Source organism: Cherax quadricarinatus, chromosome 57, assembly GCF_038502225.1.
Source record: "Cherax quadricarinatus isolate ZL_2023a chromosome 57, ASM3850222v1, whole genome shotgun sequence".
NCBI lineage: Eukaryota > Metazoa > Arthropoda > Malacostraca > Decapoda > Parastacidae > Cherax > Cherax quadricarinatus.
This window is the reverse complement of record NC_091348.1, coordinates 3762740-3786700: the sequence shown is the minus strand read 5'-3', so window position 1 is coordinate 3786700 and position 23961 is coordinate 3762740. Positions and strand designations below refer to the sequence as shown.

Here is a 23961-nt window from a genome sequence, read left to right as displayed (position 1 = left end):
TGTGTATTTTCGTTTCGCATTTATGGCTGCATTCTCATTTTCTTGGTCTCATTTAATAAAATGAAAGACATATTACAGAAAAACAGATGATTTTGAATGGTTTACAGACTAAAAGTACCTTGAAATTGAGTTCAAAGCAGCAAAAAAGTTTGATTTTTGCTAATGTTCAAGAGTAAACAAATCATGTCATGCATACAATATATGTCAACTGGTGGGTCTAATATGCTATCACAAATGCCCTGATATTATTTATACCATTTTACAATAATGCAGTAGTCTGCGTAACAGAAAATCTTCTGTTTGTTGGGTGAATAAAAATTCAAAATGGAAAGCAAGCATAATATAAGGGGCCCGAAGTGGGAGGAGCTATAGGAGAGAGAGGGAGGGGCCCGCAGAAGGAGCATTCAGTATCTGACGATTCATCTTGACAGCTGGATACTAGCGGTGGCATGAATACAATGCTGTGTAATTACACTAATATTAGTAATAAAGGTTAACTAATTATCATATTTCAACCTGAGATCAGAAACATGATAGATAACCTAGAAGCACAATAAAGACGTCAAAATTAATAATGAAAGGCATATTATACGGAGAAGCGGGGGCGGTGTTTACATCAAGGCAAACACACTTATAATTATAATAATTAAAAAGAAGCGCTAAACCACAAGGGCTATACAGCGCTGCAGGGAAGGGAAGGAAGCGAGGGTATCGGGCGGCAAAGGGGGGAGGGATGATTAGTAGGTTACAGAAAACAGCGGGGCAGGGGATAAGTGCAAGGGTAGAGAGTAGCAAGAGATTGAGGTAGAAAGGGCTGAAGGCATCATCAGAGTTTGTGGAGTAAGTCAGTTGTTGTCAAAAAGTCAATGAGAGAGTCCGGATGAAAGGTGGGTCCATCAGCGAGAAGGGAAGGTAAAGAGAGAGCAGAGGAGTGAAGACGACGTTGGAGGTACATTCTGCGTGCTCGTTGATAAAGTGGGCAGTCTAACAGAATGTGGCTGACCGATAATGGAACCTGACAATTCTCACAGAGAGGAGCAGGGCACCTCTCCATGAGATATCCATGAGTAAGACGAGTATGGCCAATGCGAAGGAGGGAGAGAGTAGTTTCTCAACCTCGACACTGGTGACAAGAAGATGACCAGTAACCCATACTCGGTTTAATAGAACAAAGTTTGTTATTGAGCAGAGCAGACCAACGTTATTGCCAGCGGGTGTGAAGGCGGGTAGCTATTACAGCAAAATAGTCCAGAAATGGAACACCTCTATATGAAATTGGTAGGTCATGTACTGCTGACCGCTCAGCAATGTCTGCCTGTTAACTGCCGTGTACGTCAACATGACCAGGGACCCAACAAAAAACAATATCTTTATGCTTGGTAGAGATACGGCATAGCCAAAGTTGGATACAGAGAACTAGGGGGTGAGGTGTTTCAAATTTCCGTATAGCCTGTAGAGCACTAAGGGAGTCTGAGACAACCACAAATGATGACACAGGCATAGATGCAATACGAATAAGTGCTGCATGAATGGCATACAATTCAGCAGTAAAAATGCTAGCCAAAGATAGCAAATGCCCTCGCACGACGCTGTCCGGAAACACTGGTGCGAATCCGACGCCGTCAGAAGACTTAGAGCAATCTGTGTACACGGTGATGGCATGAGAATGAGAGTGGAAGTGCTCAAGAAAAAGAGCGCGGGAAGCCACCGTAGGCAGTTGGGCTTTCGAGCAAGGGAGTGAGAAAGAACAGACCCGAACAGCTGGAACTTCCCAAGGGGGTAGGGAAAAGTGAGATGCTACATGAACATATAAAGGCGGTAACTGAAGGGATGACAAGAGCGAATGTAGACGAAGAGAGAAGGGACGGAGCAAACAGGGGCGGCGAACAAATAAAGATTGTCTACTAATACCAGTGACCATTCTATAAATGGAAGGATTGCGGAGATCGTGAGAGCGCACATAGTAGCGAAGGCAATGGGCATCACGGCGATCAGACAAGGATGTAACATTCGCTTCTGCATAGAGGCTCTCAACAGGGGAAGAGCAAAAAGCACCAAGGTATGAACGTAATCCTTGTTGATGGATGGGGTTAAGGCTAGAGAGAGTAGCAGGAGAGGCCGGTGAATAGATCTGGTCACCATTATCGAGTTTTGATAAAATGATGGCTGAATGTAGGCGAAGGAGAGTTCGACAATCAGCTCCCCATGAAAGATGAGCAAGGGTTTTAAGAAGGTTCAGTCAGCTGTGACAAGTTGCCTTTAGAGAGGTAAAGTTGGGTTTCCAGGATAACCTACGGTCAAAGAGAAGGCCTAGAAACCTGACTTTATCACGTTCAGGGATATGGGAGCCATAGAGGTACAAAGGATGATCGGAGATGACAGAGCATCTAGTGATAGTAATTTGGTGAGTTTTGGACTGGAAAATTTAAACCCATGCGTGGTGGCCCAATTGGAAACACGGTCGACTGCACGCTGGAGAGAAACTGTAATGAGGTGACAGTCAGCGCATGCAGAATTATTATTATTATAATCAAAAAAGAAGTGCTAAGCCACAAGGACTATACAGCGCTGCAGGGCAGGAAGGAAGCGAGGGCATCAGGTGGCAAAAGGGAGATGGATGAGTAATAGGTTACGGATAACAGCGGGGCAGTGGATGGTGAAAGGGTAAAGGGCAGCAAGAGACTGAACTAGAAAGGGCTGAGGGGAGTGCGAAAAGTATCATCAGAGTTTGTGGAGTAAATCAGTCGTTGTCAAGAAGTCAATGAGAGAGTCAGGATTAAAGGAGGGTCCATCAGCAAGAAGGGAAGGTAAAGAGAGAGTAGTAGAACGAAGACGACGACGGAGGTAAATTCTGCATGCTCGTTGATAGAGGGGACAGTCGAACAGATTGTGAGTAATCGATACTGGAACTTGACACTGCTCACAGAGAGGAACAGGGTGCCTCCCCATGAGTAAGACGAGTGGCCAATGTGAAGGCGGGAGATTATTATTATAATCAAATAGAAGCGCTAAGCCACAAGGACTATACAGCACTGCAGGGCAGGAAGCGAGGGCATCAGGTGGCAAAAGGGAGATGGATGAGTAATAGGTTACAGATAACAGCGGGGTAGTGGATGGTGAAAGGGTAAAGGGCAGCAAGAGACTGAACTAGAAAGGGCTGAGGGGAGTGCGAAAAGTATCATCAGAGTTTGTGGAGTAAATCAGTCATTGTCAAGAAGTCAATGAGAGAGTCAGGATTAAAGGAGGGTCCATCAGCAAGAAGGGAAGGTAAAGAGAGAGTAGTAGAACGAAGACGACGACGGAGGTAAATTCTGCGTCCTCGTTGATAGAGAGGGCAGTCTAACAGAATGTGGCTAATCGATACTGGAACTTGACACTGCTCACAGAGAGGAACAGGGTGCCTCTCCATGAGATACCCATGAGTAAGACGAGTGTGACCAATGCGAAGGCGGGAGATTATTATTATAATCAAAAAGAAGCGCTAAGCCACAAGGACTATACAGCGCTGCAGGGCAGGAAGGAAGCGAGGGCATCAGGTGGCAAAAGGGAGATGGATGAGTAATAGGTTATGGATAACAGCGGGGTAGTGGATGGTGAAAGGGTAAAGGGCAGCAAGAGACTGAACTAGAAAGGGCTGAGGGGAGTGCGAAAAGTATCATCAGAGTTTGTGGAGTAAATCAGTCGTTGTCAAGAAGTCAATGAGAGAGTCAGGATTAAAGGAGGGTCCATCAGCAAGAAGGGAAGGTAAAGAGAGAGTAGTAGAACGAAGACGACGTTGGAGGTAAATTCTGCGTGCTCGTTGATAGAGAGGGCAGTCTAACAGAATGTGGCTAATTGATACTGGAACTTGACACTGCTCACAGAGAGGAACAGGGTGCCTCTCCATGAGATACCCATGAGTAAGACGAGTGTGGCCAATGCGAAGGCGGGAGAGAGTGGTCTCCCAACCTCGGCACTGATGACAAGAAGACGGCCAGTAACCTATGCTCGGTTTAATAGAATGAAGTTTGTTACCGAGCAGAGTTGACCAACGTTGTTGCCAACGGGTGCGAAGGTGGGTAGCTATTGCAGCAAAATAGTCCAGAAATGGAACACCTCGATAGGAAATTGGTAGGTCATGTACTGCTGACCACACAGCAGTGTCTGCCTGTTCATTGCCCTGTACGTCGACATGACCAGGGACCCAACAAAAAACTATATCTTTATGTCTGGTAGAGATACAGCGTAGCCAAAGTTGGATACGGAGAACTAGGGGATGAGATGTATCAAATTTTCGTATAGCCTGTATTATTATTATTATTATAATCAAAAAGAAGCGCTAAGCCACAAAGACTATACAGAGCTGCAGGGCAGGAAGGAAGCGAGGGCATCAGGTGGCAAAGGGGAGATGGATGAGTAATAGGTTACGGATAACAGCGGGGCAGTGGATGGTGAAAGGGTAAAGGGCAGCAAGAGACTGAACTAGAAAGGGCTGAGGGGAGTGTGAAAAGTATCATCAGAGTTTGTGGAGTAAATCAGTCGTTGTCAAGAAGTCAATGAGAGAGTCAGGATTAAAGGAGGGTCCATCAGCAAGAAGGGAAGGTAAAGACAGAGTAGTAGAACGAAGATGATGTTGGAGGTAAATTCTGCGTGCTCGTTGATAGAGAGGGCAGTCTAACAGAATGTGGCTAATCGATACTGGAACTTGACACTGCTCACAGAGAGGAACAGGGTGCCTCTCCATGAGATACCCATGAGTAAGACGAGTGTGACCAATGCGAAGGCGGGAGAGAGTGGTCTCCCAACCTCAGCACTGATGACAAGAAGACAGCCAGTAACCTATGCTCGGTTTAATAGAATGAACTTTGTTACCGAGCAGAGTTGACCAACGTTGTTGCCAACGGGTGCGAAGGTGGGTAGCTATTGCAGCAAAATAGTCCAGAAATGGAACACCTCGATAGGAAATTGGTAGGTCATGTACTGCTGACCGCGCAGCAGTGTCTGCTTGTTCATTGCCCTGTACGTCGACATGACCAGGGACCCAACAAAAAACAATATCTTTATGTTTGGTAGAGATACGGCGTAGCCAAAGTTGGATACGGAGAACTAGGGGATGAGATGTATCAAATTTTCGTATAGCCTGTAGAGCAATAAGGGAGTCTGAGACTACTACAAATGATGACACAGGCATAGATGCGATACGAATAAGTGCTGCAAGAATGGCATACAGTTCAACAGTAAAAATGCTAGCTGAAGATAGTAAATGTCCCTGCACGACGCTGTCCGGAAACACTGCTGCGAATCCGACGCCGTCTGAAGACTTAGAGCCATCTGTGTACACAGCGGTGGCATGAGAATGGGAGTGGAAGTGATCAAGAAAAAGAGAGCGGGAAGCCACCATAGGCAGTTGAGCTTTCGAGCAAGGGAGTGAGAAAGAACAGACCCGAACAGCTGGAACTTCCCAGGGGGGTAGGGAAAAGTGAGATGCTACATGAACATATAAAGGTGGTAACTGAAGGGAAGACAAGAGTGAATGTAGGCGAAGAGAAAAGGGACGGAGCAAACAGGGGGGGCGAACGAATAAAGAATGTCTTCTAATATCGGTGACCATTCTATAAATGGAAGGATTGTGTAGATCGTGAGAGCGTACATAGTAGCGAAGGCAATGGGCATCACGGCAATCAGACAAGGATGGAACATTCGCTTCTGTATAGAGGCTCTCAACAGGGGAAGAGCGAAAAGCACCAAGGCACAAACGTAATCCTTGGTGATGGATAGAGTTAAGGCTAGAGAGAGTAGCAGGAGAAGCCGCGGAATAAATCTGGTCACCATAATCGAGTTTCGATAAAACGAGGGCTGAATGTAGGCGAAGCAGAGTTCGACGATCAGCTCCCCAGGAAAGATGAGCAAGGGTTTTAAGAAGGTTTAGCCGGCTGTGACAAGTTGCCTTCAGAGAGGTTATGTGAGGTTTCCAGGATAACCGACGGTCAAAGAGAAGGCCTAGAAACCTGACTGTATCACGTTCGGGGATACGGGAGCCATAGAGATACAAAGGATGATCGGAGATAACAGAGTGTCTAGTGAAAGTAATTTGGTGGGTTTTGGTACTTGAAAATTTAAACCCATGCGTGGTGGCCCAAGTGGAAACACGGTCGACCGCATGCTGGAGAGAAACTGCAATAAGATGACAGTCAGCACCTGCAGAAGCAATAGCAAAGTCATCAACATAGAGTGATGACCAAATATTGGGTGGAAGAACAGAGGCCAAATCATTTATAGCAAGGAGAAAAAGTGTTGTGCTTAGAACACATCCCTGAGGGACACCTTCAGCTTGGACGAAGTCCGGGGAAAGAACATTATCGACTCGAACACGGAAATGTCTGTCAGTTAAAAAGTTCTTAAGGAAGGATGGTAGATTGCCTCGGAGGCCTAAAGAATGGGCCTGGGCCAAAATATTATACCTCCAAGTTGTGTCATATGCCTTCTCAAGGTCAAAAAATATGGCAGTAACCGAGTGATTATTCACAAAGGCATTACGAACATACGTATCCAAGAGTAGTAAGGGGTCTATGGTAGAACAACCCTTACGAAAGCCATATTGACTAGCGGAGAGACTGTTGTGAGTCTCTAAATACCACATTAAACGTCGATTTACGAGACGTTCCATCACTTTGCAAACTGCACTAGTAAGAGCGATGGGGCGATAGTGGGAGGCATCATGTCCTGTAGTACCCGGTTTGCGGAAAGGGAGAACAATGGCAGATTTCCACAGCTGGGGAAGAACTCCTTGTGCCCAAATAAGATTGAAGAGGTGTAAGAGGACTACAAGGGCTGACCGATGTAAATGTTGTAACATACGAATATGAATGTCGTCAGGCCCAGCTGCCGATGATCGGCAAGCTGAGAGCGTTGCCTCCAGTTCTTGAAGTATAAAAGGCACATTATACTGTTCTTCTCTGGGAGAAGAAAAGTCCAAGGGTACTAACTCTCTGGCAGACTTTGAGGAAAGAAACGAGGGGCATAGATGGAGCCCTCGGGAAATACGGACTAGATGTGTGCCAAGTTCAATGGCAACGTCGAGAGGGTTTGCTACATCAACACCAGCGACCCGTAGAACAGGAGCCGGGTCAGGAGAGTATTTACCACTCAATTTCCTCACTTTTTTCCAGACTGCACTCATAGAAGCAGAGGTGATGGTGGAAACATAGTCTCGCCAACAAGTGCGTTTAGCTTCACAGATGACACGGCGAGCGATCGCACGCTTCTGCTTAAAATCAAGAAGTCTCTCAGCGGTTCTATTGTACCGGTACCTGCCCCATGCAGCACGTTTCAAACGTACTGCACGAGCAGGAGACCACCAAGGCACGCACTTCTGAGAATGCCTGCCTGAGGTTTGGGGTATAGAATGAGAAGCTGCGGTATAAACTGACGTCGAGAAGATGTGTAGGAGCTCATCAATGGAGGATGAAGAAGGAACCTCACTAAAAGCAGTGAGGTGTGAGTAAAGATCCCAATTTGCCCGATCAAATTGCCAGCGAGGGCTACGGAAAGGTGGTGAATAGGAAGGAGAAGTAAGAATGATCGGAAAATGATCGCTGTCATGTAAGTCTGGTAGAACAGACCAGGTGAAGTCTAGTGCAGTGGAGGAAGAGCAGACTGATAGATCGATGCAAGAGAGAGTATGAGTACGAGGATCAAAATGGGTGGGAGTACCCGTATTTAAAACATGGAGGGGGTGAGAGGCGAGAAAAGCCTCCAACTGGATGCCACGTGAGTCACAATGAGACCCTCCCCCAGAGGAAATGGTGGGCATTAAAATCACCAAGTAACAGAAGTGGTGGTGGTAAGGATGAAACAAGAAAGGCAAAGTCTGGGATAGAAAATGCTCGAGAAGGAGAGAGATATAAAGAACATATTGTAAACCACTTATTCAAGTGGATACGGGCTGCAGTGTAATGCAGCGAGGTATGGACAAATAGTTGACAGTACGGAATATCATTGCGTAGAAGAAGTGCACTTTCATTAAAGGTCCCATCTGAGAAAGGATCCAAAGAATACAATAAATTATAGCCTGAGATAGGTTGGAAAACAGCCGAGTGTAATTTTGGTTCTTGTAAACAAGCACCAACAGGGGAAAACCTGGAAAGCAACATCTGAAGCTCACCCGGATTACCCCTGAGGCCGTGGATATTCCACTGTAAATAGGCCATGATTGGCGATGAAGAAAATATCAGGAATCTGTAGGTAAAGGCACCTACGGACTAGAGGGGTTAGAAAAGTCAACGTGTGGTGGCATTGGAAGACGTTCAGGTTGCGAAGGAACGGAGTGTTGCGAAGAATGGGGTTGTGAAGATGGAGGAGAGGGAAGAGAAGGAACAGGAAGTGAATCAGTGTCCATTGAAGGTTTAGTCTCTGCAATATATTCTGAAATGGCTTCAAGTGTTTCTGAATTCAAAGATGTATGGGAGACCATATTGGAGATAGAAGGAGGAGGGTGAGTAAAGATTGGGACAGTAATGGACTGTACGAAAGTAGAGGGGGAGGGAAGAGTGTAAGGGACTGGAGATGAATTGGGGGGGGGGGGGGACAGAAGAGGCAGAAACCTGGGAGGTGGCAGAAGAGGGAGAAACTTGGGAGGGGACGGGGGTGGAAGGCATAGTACGAGGAGGAGGGTGAATCTCCACACTTGTAATAGATTATTATTTATTATAATCAAAAAGAAGCGCTAAGCCACAAGGGCTATACAGCGCTGCAGGGTAGGGAAGGAAGCGAGGGTATTGGATGGCAGAAGGGAGGAGGGATGATCAGCAAGTTAGAAAACAGCGGGGCAGGGGATAGTACGGGGGTAGAGGGTAGCAAGAGATTGAAGTAAAAAGGGCTGAAGGTATCAGAATTTGTGAAGTCAGTCAGTTGTTGTCAAAAAGTCAATGAGAGAGTCTGGATGAAAGGTGGGTCCATCAGCAAGAAGGGAAGGTAAAGAGAGAGCAGCAGAGCGAAGACGACGACGAAGGTAAATTCTGCGTGCTCGTTGATAAAGTGGGCAGTCCAACAGAATGTGGCTGACTGATAATGGAACTTGGCAATTCTCACAGAGAGGAGCAGGGCACCTCTCCATGAGATATCCATGAGTAAGACGAGTATGGCCAATGCGAAGACGGGAGAGAGTAGTCCCCCAACCTCGACACTGGTGATAAGATGGCCAGTAACCTATACTCGGTTTAATAGATTGAAGTTTGTTGCCGAGCATAGTAGACCAACGTTGTTGCCAACGGGTGTGAAGTTGGGAAGATATTGCAGCAAAACAGTCCGTAACCCGTAACCAAATAAGATTGATAAGGCGTAAGAGGCCTGCAAGGGCTGACTGATGTAAATGTTGTAGCATACGAATATGAATGTCGACGGGCCCAGCTGTCGATGATCGGCAAGCTGAGAGTATTGCCTCCAGTTCCTGAAGTGTAAAAGGCACATTATACTGTTCTTCTCTGAGAGAAGAAAAGTCCAAGGGTGTTAACTCTCTGGCAGACTTTGAGGAAAGAAACGAGGGGCAGAGATGGAGCCCCAGAGAAATACGGGCCAGATGATTGCCAAATTTCAATGGCAACATCTAGAGGGTTTGCTATATCAACACCGGCAACCCGCAGAACAGGAGCCAGGTCAGGAGAATATTTACCACTCAGTTTCCGTACTTTTTTCCAGACTGCACTCATAGAGGAAGCAGAGGTGATGGTGGAAACAATCTCGCCTGCAAGTGCATTTAGCGTCACGGATGACACGGCGAGCGATCGCACGCTTCTGCTTAAAATCAGTAAGTCTCTCAGTGGTTCTATTATACCAGTACCTGCCCCATGCAGCACGTTTCAAATGTACTGCATGAGCACAAGCAGGAGACCACCAAGGTACACATTTCTGAGAATGCCTGCCCGAGGTTTGGGGTACAGAATGAGAAGCTGCAGTTAAAACTGAGGACGAGAAGAGGTGTAAAAGCTCATCAATGGAGGGTGAAGAAGGAAATTCACTAAAAACAGTTAGTTGTGAGTAAAGGTCCCAATTTGCCTGATCAAATTGCCAGCGTGGGTTACAAAGAGGTGGTGAATATGAAGGGGAAGTAAGAATGATTGGAAAATGTTCGCTGTCATGTAAATCCGGGAGAACAGACCAGGTGAAGTCTAGTACAGCGGAGGAAGAGCAGACTGAGAGATTGATGCAAGAGAGAGTATGAGTACGAGGATCAAAACGGGTGTGAGTACCTGTATTTAAAACATGGAGGGGGTGGGAAGCAAGAAAAGCCTCTAGCTGAATGCCACGGGAATCACAGTGAGACCCCCCAGAGAAAATGATGGCAGTAATGATGAAACAAGAAAGGCAATATCTGGAATAGATAATGCTCGAGAAGGAGAGAGATACAAAGAACAGTGTATACAACCTATGCAGGTGGATATGGGCTGCTGTGTAATGCAGCGAAGTAGGAACAAATAGCTGATGGTACGGAATATCAGTGCGTAGAAGAAGGGCACTTTCGTTGAAGGTCCCATCAGGAAAAGGATCCGAAGAATACAATAAATTATAGCCTGAGATGGGATAGATAACAGCAGAGTGTAATTTTGGTTCTTGTAAGCAAACACCAACAGAGGAAAATTGGGAGAGCAACGTCTGAAGCTCACCCCGATTACCCCTGAGGCCGCGTATTTTCCACTGTAAATAGGCCATGATTGGCAACGATAAAGATACTAGAAATCCGCAGGTAAGGGTACCTAAGGACTAGAGGGGTTAGAAAAGTCCACATGCGGTGGCAGCGGAAAACGTTCAAGCAGCGACGGAATGGTGCGCTGTGAAGAAAGGAGTTGCGCAGATGGAGAAGAGGAAAGAGAAGGAACAGAGGGTGGATCAGTGTCCATTGATGGTTTGGTCTCTGCAATAAATTCAGAGATTGTTTAAAGTGTTTCGGAGTTCAGAGACGTCGTATGGGAGACAATATTGGAGAAGGAAGGAGGAGGAGTTTGAGTAAAGATTGGAACTGTAATGGACTGTATCAAGGTAGGGAAGGGGTGCGAAAGGGTGGAGGGAACTGGAGAAGTGTGGGAGGGGACAGAAGAGGCAGAAACCTGGGAGGTGGCAGAAGAGGAAGAAACTTGGGAGGGGACAGGGGAGGAAGGCAGAGTACGAGGAGGAGGATGAACCTCCACACTTGTAACAGAGCCAGTGAAAGGAGAAGACCCAGGTACAGAGACCGGGAAGGTAAAGTGTGGAGGTGGATGAAGGGAAGGGGGAGGTTAAAGGAGATTTTTTGGACTTCTGAGAAGTAGAGGGACGATTGGGAGGAGGTGTCATACGAGGTCTTGTCGATACCGGAGTTTGTGAGGGAGAACACGAAGTGAGAACAGACTGAGGCGCTGAAGTAGGGACGTCTGAGCCCAGGACAGCAAAAGAATTAGATACAGGAGTGACTATGGGACTGGCAACCGCAGAGGAGGCTGCAGAAGATAGGACCCCAGAAGTGGGGGGACGTTTTGAAACATGAGAATAAGAAACACGGGGTAGTCTCCCTTGGAGGTGGATTTGAGAAACCACCATAGCATAAGGGAGACCTTCTGCCTCTTTGAGGCAACAAATTTCCTGCTCATTCAAGTAGACCTGGCAATGGCGAGAGTATGAAGGCCGAGCCTCATGACAATTAAGGCAAGAGGGAGGTCGACTGCAAGATGTATTAGAATGGTCATCAGCACCACAGACTGGGCATTCAGCTATAGATCTGCAATATTTTACTGGGTGGCCAAATCGCCAGCAATTTCTACACTGTTGCGGTGTAGGGATCACCTTTCAAACTTGTGACCCATGTCCTGCTACATAAACAGAGGGTGGGAGTTCACGGCTGTCAAAAGTTGAACGAGCCACATTGCAAGGGTATCGTCTCCGCCCACGGGCAGGAAGGACGTAAGTGTCTACCTTGAGAATTGGGAGATCTTGGAGTTCCAGCTTTTCGAGAATGTCATTGCCACATGTCTGGAAATTCTGTTGGACTATGGTATGGGGCAGAATGACAGTACCACTACAAGAATTGAGGGAATGATGTTTTTTGATAGTGATAGGAAGAGTATCGATATGTGAAAGAAGAGAAAGATCATGAGCTTGGGTAGCATTCTGGACTGTGATGATACGCGTACCACTCTTAAGAGCATGACAGGAAATATCTCTACCAACATGGCATAGGAGCGCTTTGCCAATACTATGGTCGGAAAGATAGGCAGTAGAAGAAGTCGGTCTTAAAGTAAAGAATTTAGTCGATTGTGTGGTCCGAAACTGAGTGTGGAGAGGGAGTGCATGACGTGTCAGTCTTTTCCAAGTAGAATGGGAAGGTAACAAAGTAACGTCATCAGGAGATTGTCGTTGGCGTTTAGAAGTGGGACCAGAGTTGGTCTGACGTGGGACAGGCTGGCGATTTGAAAACTGCCGCACCGTAGAGGGAGAGGCCGGAAGCATAGTCAAAGGAGAGCGGAGGTCAGACAAATCGAAGGAGTCAGTTGAAACCCCGGCACCTGAAGCGGGTGACGAAACAGCACCAGCAAGAGGTACAGGGGTCTTAGGAATGTCCGAAGAGTGGCCAAAAGACGAGGCGAGGTCAAAACGGGGTGCAGTAACAATAAGGGGCCCAGGGGTAGCGGGGTCATGGATTGGGGACTCCATGGTTAGGTTACTTCTTTCTTTTTGTTAAGAAAAAAAAAAGAAAGAAGAAAAGAAAATAAAAAAAAATAAAGAAAAAAAGGGGGGACCGAGGAGGGATAGTTCCTAGGAGGAATGAAAGGGCCAGAAATCTCCCTCCACACCCAAGAGGACCTCAGCATCGCAAGTAGCGCAGATGCAGCATGGAACCCGTGCCATACCCTACCCTTCATGCCAGTAAACCAGGAATCCGGGATAGCAACCTCACATCTGCCAAGCTACCTCGGTGGACAAAAGAGAGGGCGGCCGGATATCTGCCACAAAGTATACCTCCTTCAGCCAGCACCCCCAGAATCCGAAAGGTGGCTTCCAGAGATACACCCATCGCCCAAAGGACACCCAAAGCCACCCTCCGGAATACCGGAGAGGGATCGGGACATCCCCAGGCAATCCAGATTCCATGGCAAACTACACCACCGCCAAGAACCTCAATGGAATGGGATGGACCCTAGTACCCTTTCCCCTATCTAGGAACTAGCACGCCTGTGGGAAAAATCCCAAAGGCCAAAACAGGAAGGGCAAAAGGGAGGGGTGGGGAGGAGGAGGAGGAAAGGAAAAAGGGGAGGATGGGATAGGGAAGGGGAGATTGGGGGGTAATTAGGTTCGGTCTGAGGGAGGAGACCGACAGGTCTAATTCCTCAGACCAAGAGCCTCTTCACCACACCAAGGAGCCCCCCTTGAAGAGGCAAACACACTTAGATCATGCTTACCTTAACAAAAAGCTCAAAAATAGCGTGATTTTTCCCGAGTCCTATGCCATGAATGTGTTTTCCTAGATTATCTCGGAAGTAAAATATTGACATATTTCTTGACATAGCACCATTATTAATGAATGGATTGAAATGATTTTCACAACGAATGTAAAACAATGAATGTTTTACACAGGTAGCAAGATAAGACACGGGGCACAGTGTTCATAGTTTGTCATGAGATTTTTTCATCTCTACTGTGACTCGAACCAATTTTTTTTTTAGTTGGCTGTTACCAGTAATCTTCTTAGGCCCCATGGCGAGTTATTTATACAAATATATATAAAAAAAATGGCAAAAAAAACAAAAAAAAGTTTACAGCAAAGTTTTGCATTGAGCAACAGCTGCAGGGAGACTGATGCACATGATTTGGCAGGTTGTGTTTGTTTGGTTGAGTGCCAAGCAAATGGTCGACTACCAAGTATTTTTTTTTTTACCAAACAAAGCATTCAAGTACCGGATTGTTCAAGTGGGGAGCTGTTTGAGTACCGAGGTTCCACTGTATATGTATGTGCATATTATTTTTATTTTTTTTTTTTATTATCACACTGGCCGATTCCCACCAAGGCAGGGTGGCCCGAAAAAGAAAAACTTTCACCATCATTCACTCCATCACTGTCTTGCCAGAAGGGTGCTTTACACTAGTTTTCAAACTGCAACATTAACACCCCTCCTTCAGAGTGCAGGCACTGTACTTCCCATCTCCAGGACTCAAGTCCGGCCTGCCGGTTTCCCTGAATCCCTTCATAAATGCTACTTTGCTCACACTCCAACAGCACGTCAAGTATTAAAAACCATTTGTCTCCATTCACTCCTATCAAACACGCTCACGCATGCCTGCTGGAAGTCCAAGCCCCTCGCACACAAAACCTCCTTTACCCCCTCTCTCCAACTTTTCCTAGGCCGACCCCTACCCCGCCTTCCTTCCACTACAGACTGATACACTCTTGAAGTCATTCTGTTTCACTCCATTCTCTCTACATGTCCGAACCACCTCAACAACCCTTCCTCAGTCCTCTGGACAACAGTTTTGGTAATCCCGCACCTCCTCCTAACTTCCAAACTATGAATTCTCTGCATTATATTCACATCACACATTGCCCTCAGACATGACATCTCCACTGCCTCCAGCCTTCTCCTCGCTGCAACATTCATCACCCATGCTTCACACCCATATAAGAGCGTTGGTAAAACTATACTCTCACACATTCCCCTCTTTGCCTCCAAGGACAAAGTTCTTTGTCTCCACAGACTCCTAAGTGCACCACTCACTCTTTTCCCCTCATCAATTCTATGATTCACCTCATCTTTCATAGACCCATCCGCTGACACGTCCACTTCCAAATATCTGAATACATTCACCTCCTCCATACTCTCTCCCTCCAATCTGATATTCAATCTTTCATCACCTAATCTTTTTGTTATCCTCATAACCTTACTCTTTCCTGTATTCACCTTTAATTTTCTTCTTTTGCACACCCTACCAAATTCATCCACCAATCTCTGCAATTTCTCTTCAGAATCTCCCAAGAGCACAGTGTCATCGGCAAAGAGCAGCTGTGACAACTCCCACTTTGTGTATGATTCTTTATCTTTTAACTCCACGCCTCTTGCCAAGACCCTCGCATTTACTTCTCTTACAACCTCATCTATAAATATATTAAACAACCACGGTGACATCACACATCCTTGTCTAAGGCCTACTTTTACTGGGAAAAAATTTCCCTCTTTCCTACATACTCTAACTTGAGCCTAACTATCCTCGTAAAAACTCTTCACTGCTTTCAGTAACCTACCTCCTACACCATACACTTGCAACATCTGCCACATTGCCCCCCTATCCACCCTGTCATATGCCTTTTCCAAATCCATAAATGCCACAAAGACCTCTTTAGCCTTATCTAAATACTGTTCACTTATATGTTTCACTGTAAACACCTGGTCCACACACCCCCTACCTTTCCTAAAGCCTCCTTGTTCATCTGCTATCCTATTCTCCGTCTTACTCTTAATTCTTTCAATAATAACTCTACCATACACTATACCAGGTATACTCAGCAGACTTATCCCCCTATAATTTTTGCACTCTCTTTTGTCCCCTTTGCCTTTATACAAAGGAACTATGCATGCTCTCTGCCAATCCCTAGGTACCTTACCCTCTTCCATACATTTATTAAATAATTGCACCAACCACTCCAAAACTATATCCCCACCTGCTTTTAACACTTCTATCTTTATCCCATCAATCCCGGCTGCCTTACCCCCTTTCATTTTACCTACTGCCTCACAAACTTCCCCCACACTCACAACTGGCTCTTCCTCACTCCTACAAGATGTTATTCCTCCTTGTCCTATACACGAAATCACAGCTTCCCTATCTTCATCAACATTTAACAATTCCTCAAAATATTCCCTCCATCTTCCCAATACCTCTAACTCTCCATTTAATAACTCTCCTCTCCTATTTTTAACTGACAAATCCATTTGTTCTCTAGGCTTTCTTAACTTGTTAATCTCACTCCAAAACTTTTTCTTATTTTCAACAAAATTTGTTGATAACATCTCACCCACTCTCTCATTTGCTCTCTTTTTACATTGCTTCACCACTCTCTTAACCTCTCTCTTTTTCTCCATATACTCTTCCCTCCTTGCATCACTTCTACTTTGTAAAAACTTCTCATATGCTAACTTTTTCTCCCTTACTACTCTCTTTACATCATCATTCCACCAATCGCTCCTCTTCCCTCCCGCACCCACTTTCTTGTAACCACAAACTTCTGCTGAACACTCTAACACTACATTTTTAAACCTACCCCATACCTCTTCGACCCCATTGCCTATGCTCTCATTAGCCCATCTATCCTCCAATAGCTGTTTATATCTTACCCTAACTGCCTCCTCTTTTAGTTTATAAACCTTCACCTCTCTCTTCCCTGATACTTCTATTCTCCTTGTATCCCATCTACCTTTTACTCTCAGTGTAGCTACAATTAGAAAGTGATCTGATATATCTGTGGCCCCTCTATAAACATGTACATCCTGAAGTCTACTCAACAGTCTTTTATCTACCAATACATAATCCAACAAACTACTGTCATTTCGCCCTACATCATATCTTGTATACTTATTTATCCTCTTTTTCTTAAAATATGTATTACCTATAACTAAACCCCTTTCTATACAAAGTTCAATCAAAGGGCTCCCATTATCATTTACACCTGGCACCCCAAACTTACCTACCACACCCTCTCTAAAAGTTTCTCCTACTTTAGCATTCAGGTCCCCTACCACAATTACTCTCTCACTTGGTTCAAAGGCTCCTATACATTCACTTAACATCTCCCAAAATCTCTCTCTCTCCTCTGCATTCCTCTCTTCTCCAGGTGCATACACACTTATTATGACCCACTTCTCGCATCCAACCTTTACTTTAATCCACATAATTCTTGAATTTACACATTCATATTCTCTTTTCTCCTTCCATAACTGATCATTCAACATTACTGCTACCCCTTCCTTTGCTCTAACTCTCTCAGATACTCCAGATTTAATCTGTATGTATGTATTTTCTATGAGGAAATGGAGAAGAATCCTTCCTCTGTAAGCCATGCATGTCATAAAAGGTGACTAAAATGCTGGGTGCGAGGCGCTAGTAACCCCTTCCGTATAACTTACTAAATGTGAAAAAAAAAACTTTCGTTTCTTCTTTTTTGGGTTATTCTGCCTTGGTAGGAGAAAAATGGTGTGTTAAAAAAAAAGTGTATGCATATGTGCATATGTATGTATGGAAACATCAAAGTTTAATAAAAATTAATGATTTACAGAGAGTAACTCACACAGAGAGAAGGCAGAATAACATAGTTTTGTGCAATATTTCTTATCCAGCAGATATTCAAGATCATTTGAGACTGAGGTTGAAATATGTAGACAACTATTCTTCTGAATTTGTCTCCATGTGGGTTAACATCTCTAAGTAAATAGAATTCGTTACCTTTTGATGTTCTCAAAACATACATACATAGTAGCATTAATAACAATCAAATTCTCCAAAAGATGTATGTACATACATAAATGTATAGATATGTATACGACTAACATAGGAAGTCAAAACATTCTCACTGCATCTAACATAAAAAAAAAAGCCTCACAGCATATTTAGTCTAACACAGCTGATATGGCCAATAAAAATATATAAGGTTGTCATAAAATGCCAGTTTCATCACAGGCAAATTAAAAACTATGGCACACAGGAAAATCAAAGCACTCCACTCAGAAGCATTAAACACACCAAGACACTATTGACATAATACAGCTCCACTTTCCCTATACTTACACGAAGGCCACATACTGTACTTACCTCACACAAATATATTATAAATAAAACCACAGTATGGTTGGGGTTAGAACTCATGGCATGTGAGTTGTAAAACTCCAGGCCAGTACATAAGCCACTACGCCAACCCATCTCGTGGTTTGTTTCCAATTGTGTTATTACAATTTCTTGAGTCGTATTATAAATTATATACTCTACAATACCACAAATGAAATTATGATTATGCAAAAATAATGAAGCAATGTAAAACAACAAATGATGAACACTTCCATAACATAACCAAATATCATTAACACTGAACAGTAAATACAAAATTATAATCAAATGGCTTGATGACTGCTCAACACACTTTCCAGAGATGATTATAAATGATTATGTAAATGATATGCTTTAATGTTATAGTAAAGAAATATTATAATTTTGAACTGCCAATTACAGAGTATTTATAAAATGTATACATGTAACAATAAAAAAAAACAATTATTGTGTATATTTATGTATATTTTATTTATACACACAAACACACACATACATACACACACAGTACTGCGAAAGAAGAGTCAAGCAAACACAGACATATACTATGCAGCTGAAAACACATGAGGTAATTTGTTTGTCTGCAACCTGCATGGTGTGAATTCATGCCTGCATGACATATCACAATCTATTACTTTTACACCCCTTCATCACACACACAAACAAATGCATGTGCACACTTACATGCATACAAACAAAAAGAAACAAATGCATGCATGTGCACACATGTACCCACACAAGAGACAGACACACACATACACATTATTTTAAGCAGTTGCCAACAAGCCAAATTTCCTTGAACCTAATTATTTCTAGTTTTAACCTATAAATGGATACAAATACTCACATGAATAAAAATGATAAGGATTGTTTTTAAATCTGCAACTTACCCAAGCCTAACAAACATTTATTTAACCTAATATAGGTTAGTCCTGCCTAATGTAGGTAAAGTTAGCCAATTTTAGCTAGGATTATTTATCAATGAAATATGTTATTTCATGTTTTGACTCATTTCTGCAGTTAGAGCAAAAATGAATATATGTTCTGCTAATTTGGCCAAAGACTCTCCACCCTCCAAGCAACTTCTGCCTAAAAAGCACATGTACACATATATAAACAGGGGATGAAAAATTACACCAATGACATAGAATTCACTTTCAATATTCCATCAGTTTTAATCTTGCTTTCATGGTTAAATCCACAGGCCTGCATATGGGTTTAAATAATTTATATACAGAATGTTTTTTTTTTTTGTTGAAAAATCTTGTACATGTAGTCAATACTGTGTAACTGTTTGTGCACACATGTGCATGTATACATATATGTGTGTGTTCTAGAGGATTTAAGAGGAGGGAAAGAATGAAGAAAGAGAAATACTGAAGAAGGAAGAGAGGGAAGGGGTAGCTAAGAATGATGAAGGGAAAAAGAGAATCAGGAAAAAGGAAACATTAGGAAGAAGCAAAGAATGAAAGAATGGGAGGGAGAGGTGGATGGAGAGAAATGTGGGAAGAAATCACGGAAGGGTGGAGAGAAAGGAGGGGAACAATGGAGGAAAGGAAGCAAATGGTGTAGGAAAAATCTACCTGTCTAATATTTCTAGTGTAATTTGCAAATAAGTATAATGAGAACAGTTTTATCTATTGGAGCAAATTACATCAAATATCTCAACACACAAGAAAATATTGCTTTAGATTTAAATATTTTAAAATGATACAATATTACTATTTTCACATGCAGTCTAGCAGTCTATAAAATCTTACTGAATAATGATCAAAAAAATCTTAAAACAAACAATATCTGCTATAATATTCGTAATGACCTACGGGCAAAAATGATCAATTCGTAGTTAGTATTTTGACAATGAACACATTAAAGAAATATTTATAACAAAACAAATGAAGGAAATGCTTGTAATGTATCTTCACTATTGTTGGATGTGACATGGTAATCTTTCTGCAGCTTTCGTAAGTAACAATCAGGCAAGTATGATACCAAATAAGAGTGTACAAATAAGCATAAATTTTCAACAAAAATTCAATCAACATTATTTATTTATAGCCAAATAATCAAATCAACTGACTTAAGGGGTAATTTGTATGACATAACACTCTAAAGGCACATCATCAATAGGAGCTTGGCAGCACATCAGGCCTCCACCTCACTTCATCTTTAACAATTAGTTTATACTTTATATTTCTCCTACTTACTGCCAACTGTTCCAAACATCCATAGGACAGTACTGCTCTTAATTAATACAACTATTACTACCACTATATACTGCATATGACAAATGGAAGGTTATATTTTATATGGCATATTTGATCATTGTTTAATTCAAGGAAGGGTTATTCAGCACTACATGGCAGAAGTAAGAGAGATAATAAAAGGAGAGAAGTGAAGACACTAAGAGAAGGATATGGACAGAAAGGGAAGGGAAGGGATGAGGGGGAAGGAGGAGCACAGTTTAAGTAGCAAATAAAAGCATAGAGCAAGTCTGTATTAAAGATGTGATTATCAGAGAGGACAAAGTAAGCTTGCTAGTGCATTAAAGATAGCATTTAACACATTAGAAATCAGTTAGCAAGGTTGTTGTTGGACAAGCGTAGGTACAAAATGTCACTCTTTGGCGCAAAAATTATGTTCATTTGTACCTCAAATGTTTAAAGTATACCACTAATGAAAGCAATGTGGATATTTTTTTATACATACATGTGTATTTTTATAAACTCACTGTTATATAAGATTTTCCCCCTTAGTATGTGATTCAGTGCTAGTCACAAATTTGTACGAGCTATGGACTTCATACATGTAGGAAGCCACTGTCCCTCAGTTTGATTTTGTTCTCAACTGTATATGACAATTTACTATAGTCACAATAGAGCCAGAGAAAAATATATGCTGTTAGGCTAAGACTCAGCTAATAATAACACGCCCCAGAATTATCAAAGATAATATTTTCTGAAATTTTCACTATTGCATTCCAAAATTTGAAAGTTTCTGAATGAGCAAAAAATTCTTAATTTCATTTAAAAATTTCCTTCCAATAAATATTTTCTTCCAGTAAGAAATACATATAATTTTCTGTAATTTAGACATCTTAACACTTTAATTAGTCCCAACAGGAGACAAATCAGTATCATTTACAGAATATTTACAGTGCTTCTTACTTCTAAATTCACTGTTATGTAGATTTGCTAATTTTGACAATCCTTTCATTTCTAGTGAATGACCTGAAGATAAAAAAATACTGAATATTCAAGGCTGTTCACAATTTAACCATGCATCTTGTTTAATAATTTGCCAAAATTGGAGAAAATTCTGCATTTCTTTATCCCCCCCCCAAAAAAAAACTGCATTCTACACACGACCCAAAGTCATGTATACTAAAAAAAAGGCCCAAATCTATGTACAGGCAATTTAGCAAGTGATGCCACAGCCATTCTTGGCACATCTGGTGAAAAAATAAAATAGGAAAGGTTTTGCTATAAATTAAGCAGAAAATAGACCATGTAGAATATTGGAAAGTAGAGTAATTAAAATGATTATTATCAAGTACATTACTTAAAGAATATCTTAACATATTTGGCAAACAAAAAAAAATACTATTAGTTATATTCAGAAAACTACTGTAAAGGCCACACAAATGCATCATACTTTAAGGTCCAGCACACTAAGTATCACACAGACATGTATGCCACTGCAGGGTTTAACCGTAACTGATACACTAAGTGGAATTTAATACTACATTTTAATGGAGCATCAATTTAAATATGAATTCAATAGTCTAATCCTGCATGAAGTTCTTTTCAAGAGCACTGAAGAAAGTGTTCATGAGTGTAAACACAAAATGGTTCATAGAAACTGTGATGGTTGCAATAGTATAAAATAAATTCAGCAGCAGCTTATGCAGAGTTAATTGAGAGGTCATAATGTATAAAGTTAGAATAGCTTAATGTTGCTAGCAGCACTGTCCTTTGAATTCAATTACAAAAAGAAGAAAAAATCTTCAGAGCATAAAACTCCCAATGCTTTTGTAGTGACCTAAATTTTTTTATGTTACAATTACATTTTGCAACACTTGGCTTGATTAAATTCATTGTAATGTCACACACACACACACTTGATTTTTCCACTCACACTACACATCAGGCACTTATTATTTTCAGACCAGTTGTGGAGACACTGCATTAAGTCTTGTTTATAACACTGGCAGTAAATGTCTTCTACCACACTTCACTTACTGTCTTTAAGAGGCTTAAAAATTACTATACAGGGTTTATGTATACAGTCATTGATATAAAAAATTTCTTATAAAAAGTTTATAAATCTAACTGGATTTACATTGCACATTTGCTAAACTCATAAAATCAACAGATAAGTTATCATTTGCACTAAACAATCTTGGTGCCATCAGTGACCTGAAGTTTATATAGAGTTTTTTTCACTCTGAGAGCTGTGAGACGAGCAGCAGGATTGGCATGCCAGCATTCCTGAATCACTTTACTCATTGTCTTCAGTACCTGTAAAAGGAAAAGTATATTAGACCTAAACACAAAATAAATTTTTGTGGCTTACAACAATTATTTTTTTTTTTAACATACCAGCCATCTTTCACTGAGGTAGGGTGACCTGACAGAAATGTGCTGAAATCACAGTTCAGATGATGCTTCAAACCACACTATCCACACCCATCCTTAACCCTTTGACTGTTTCGGTCTTATATATACTACGTCTTACGCACCACTGTTTCTGACGTATTTACACGCATAAATTCTAGTGGCTTCAAATCAAGCGGGAGGAAGCTGGTAGGCCCACATGTGAGAGAATGGGTCTGTGTGGTCAGTGCGCACTACATAAAAAAAATCCTGCAGCACGCAGTGCGAAATGAGGAAAAAAAAACTGACCGGTTTTTTTTTGGATTAAAATGCCGAATTTGAGGTGTACAGTGGACCCCCGCATACCGCACGCATCGCATACCGTACAATCCGCATACCGCTCGCTTTTTTTGCAAAAATTTTGCCTCGCATACCGCCCAAAAACCCGCTCACCGCTCTTCGTCCGAGACGCGTCCAATGTGCGGCCTGAGCCACGCTCACATGTTCCGCCAGTGGCATTGTTTACCAGCCAGCCTCAGCGGTAACATCCAAGCATACAATCGGAACATTTCGTATTATTACAGTGTTTTTGGTGATTTTTTCTGGAAAATAAGTGACCATGGGCCCCAAGAAAGCTTCTAGTGCCAACCCTACAGCAATAAGGGTGAGAATTACTATAGAGATGAAGAAAAAGATCATTGATAAGTATGAAAGTGGAGTGCGTGTCTCCGAGCTGGCCAGGTTGTACAATAAACCCCAATCAACCATCGCTACTATTGGTGGTACAGCTGCTGCTGCTGCTGCTGTACCACCGTCAGCTGCTGCTGCACTGTCAGCTGCTGCTGCACTGTCAGCTGCTGCTGCTGTTGTACCACCGTCAGCTGCTGCTGCTGCTGTAGTACCGTCTGCTGCTGCTGTAGTACCGTCTGCTGCTGCTGTAGCATCGTCTGCTGCTGCTGTAGCATCGTCTGCTGCTGCTGTAGCATCGTCTGCTGCTGCTGTAGCATTGTCTGTTGCTGCTGTACCACCGTCAGCTGCTGCTGCTGCTGTAGCACCGTTGTTGGTGTGGCTTATTGAGAATACTAAGAAACAATTAACCCCAGAGGATTTGCCACCCAGGATAACCCAAAAAAGTCAGTGTCATCGAAGACTGTCTAACTTATTTCCATTGGGGTCCCTAATCTTGTCTCCCAGGATGCAACCCACACCAGTCGACTAACACCCAGGTGAACAGGGAAAAATGCCTGGAACTAGTGCTCATATTGGTGAATTTAAAGCCAGCAAAGGTTGGTTTGAGAGATTTAAGAATCGTAGTGGCATACACAGTGTGATAAGGCCTGTTCTGGAAGAAAATGCCAAACAGGACCTACAGTACTCAGGAGGAAAAGGCACTCCCAGGACACAGTGTCTCATCAGTCATTGCTGCATCTTCAATAAAGGAAAGTGTCATTTATTCTTCATTTAGTAAAGTAGTACATGCATGTACTACTCTACTATTGTGCATGTATCCTTCTCTTTGTGTGTAGGAAAATGTATATTTCATGTGGTAAAT

General features: G+C 42.7%; 1 protein-coding gene across 1 annotated transcript in view; it reads right to left on the bottom strand.

The window, feature by feature from the left end:
- Window positions 1-19015: 19015 nt before the first annotated feature.
- The window catches only part of tkv (serine/threonine receptor kinase thickveins), a 377353-nt gene continuing 372407 nt past the window's right edge, over window positions 19016-23961 (bottom strand). Inside the window, exon 9 of the mRNA XM_070097287.1 lies at window positions 19016-22334. Within this exon, the coding sequence (XP_069953388.1) occupies window positions 22206-22334 (129 nt within the window). The 3' untranslated portion in view covers window positions 19016-22205. The remainder of the gene's footprint in view (window positions 22335-23961) is intronic.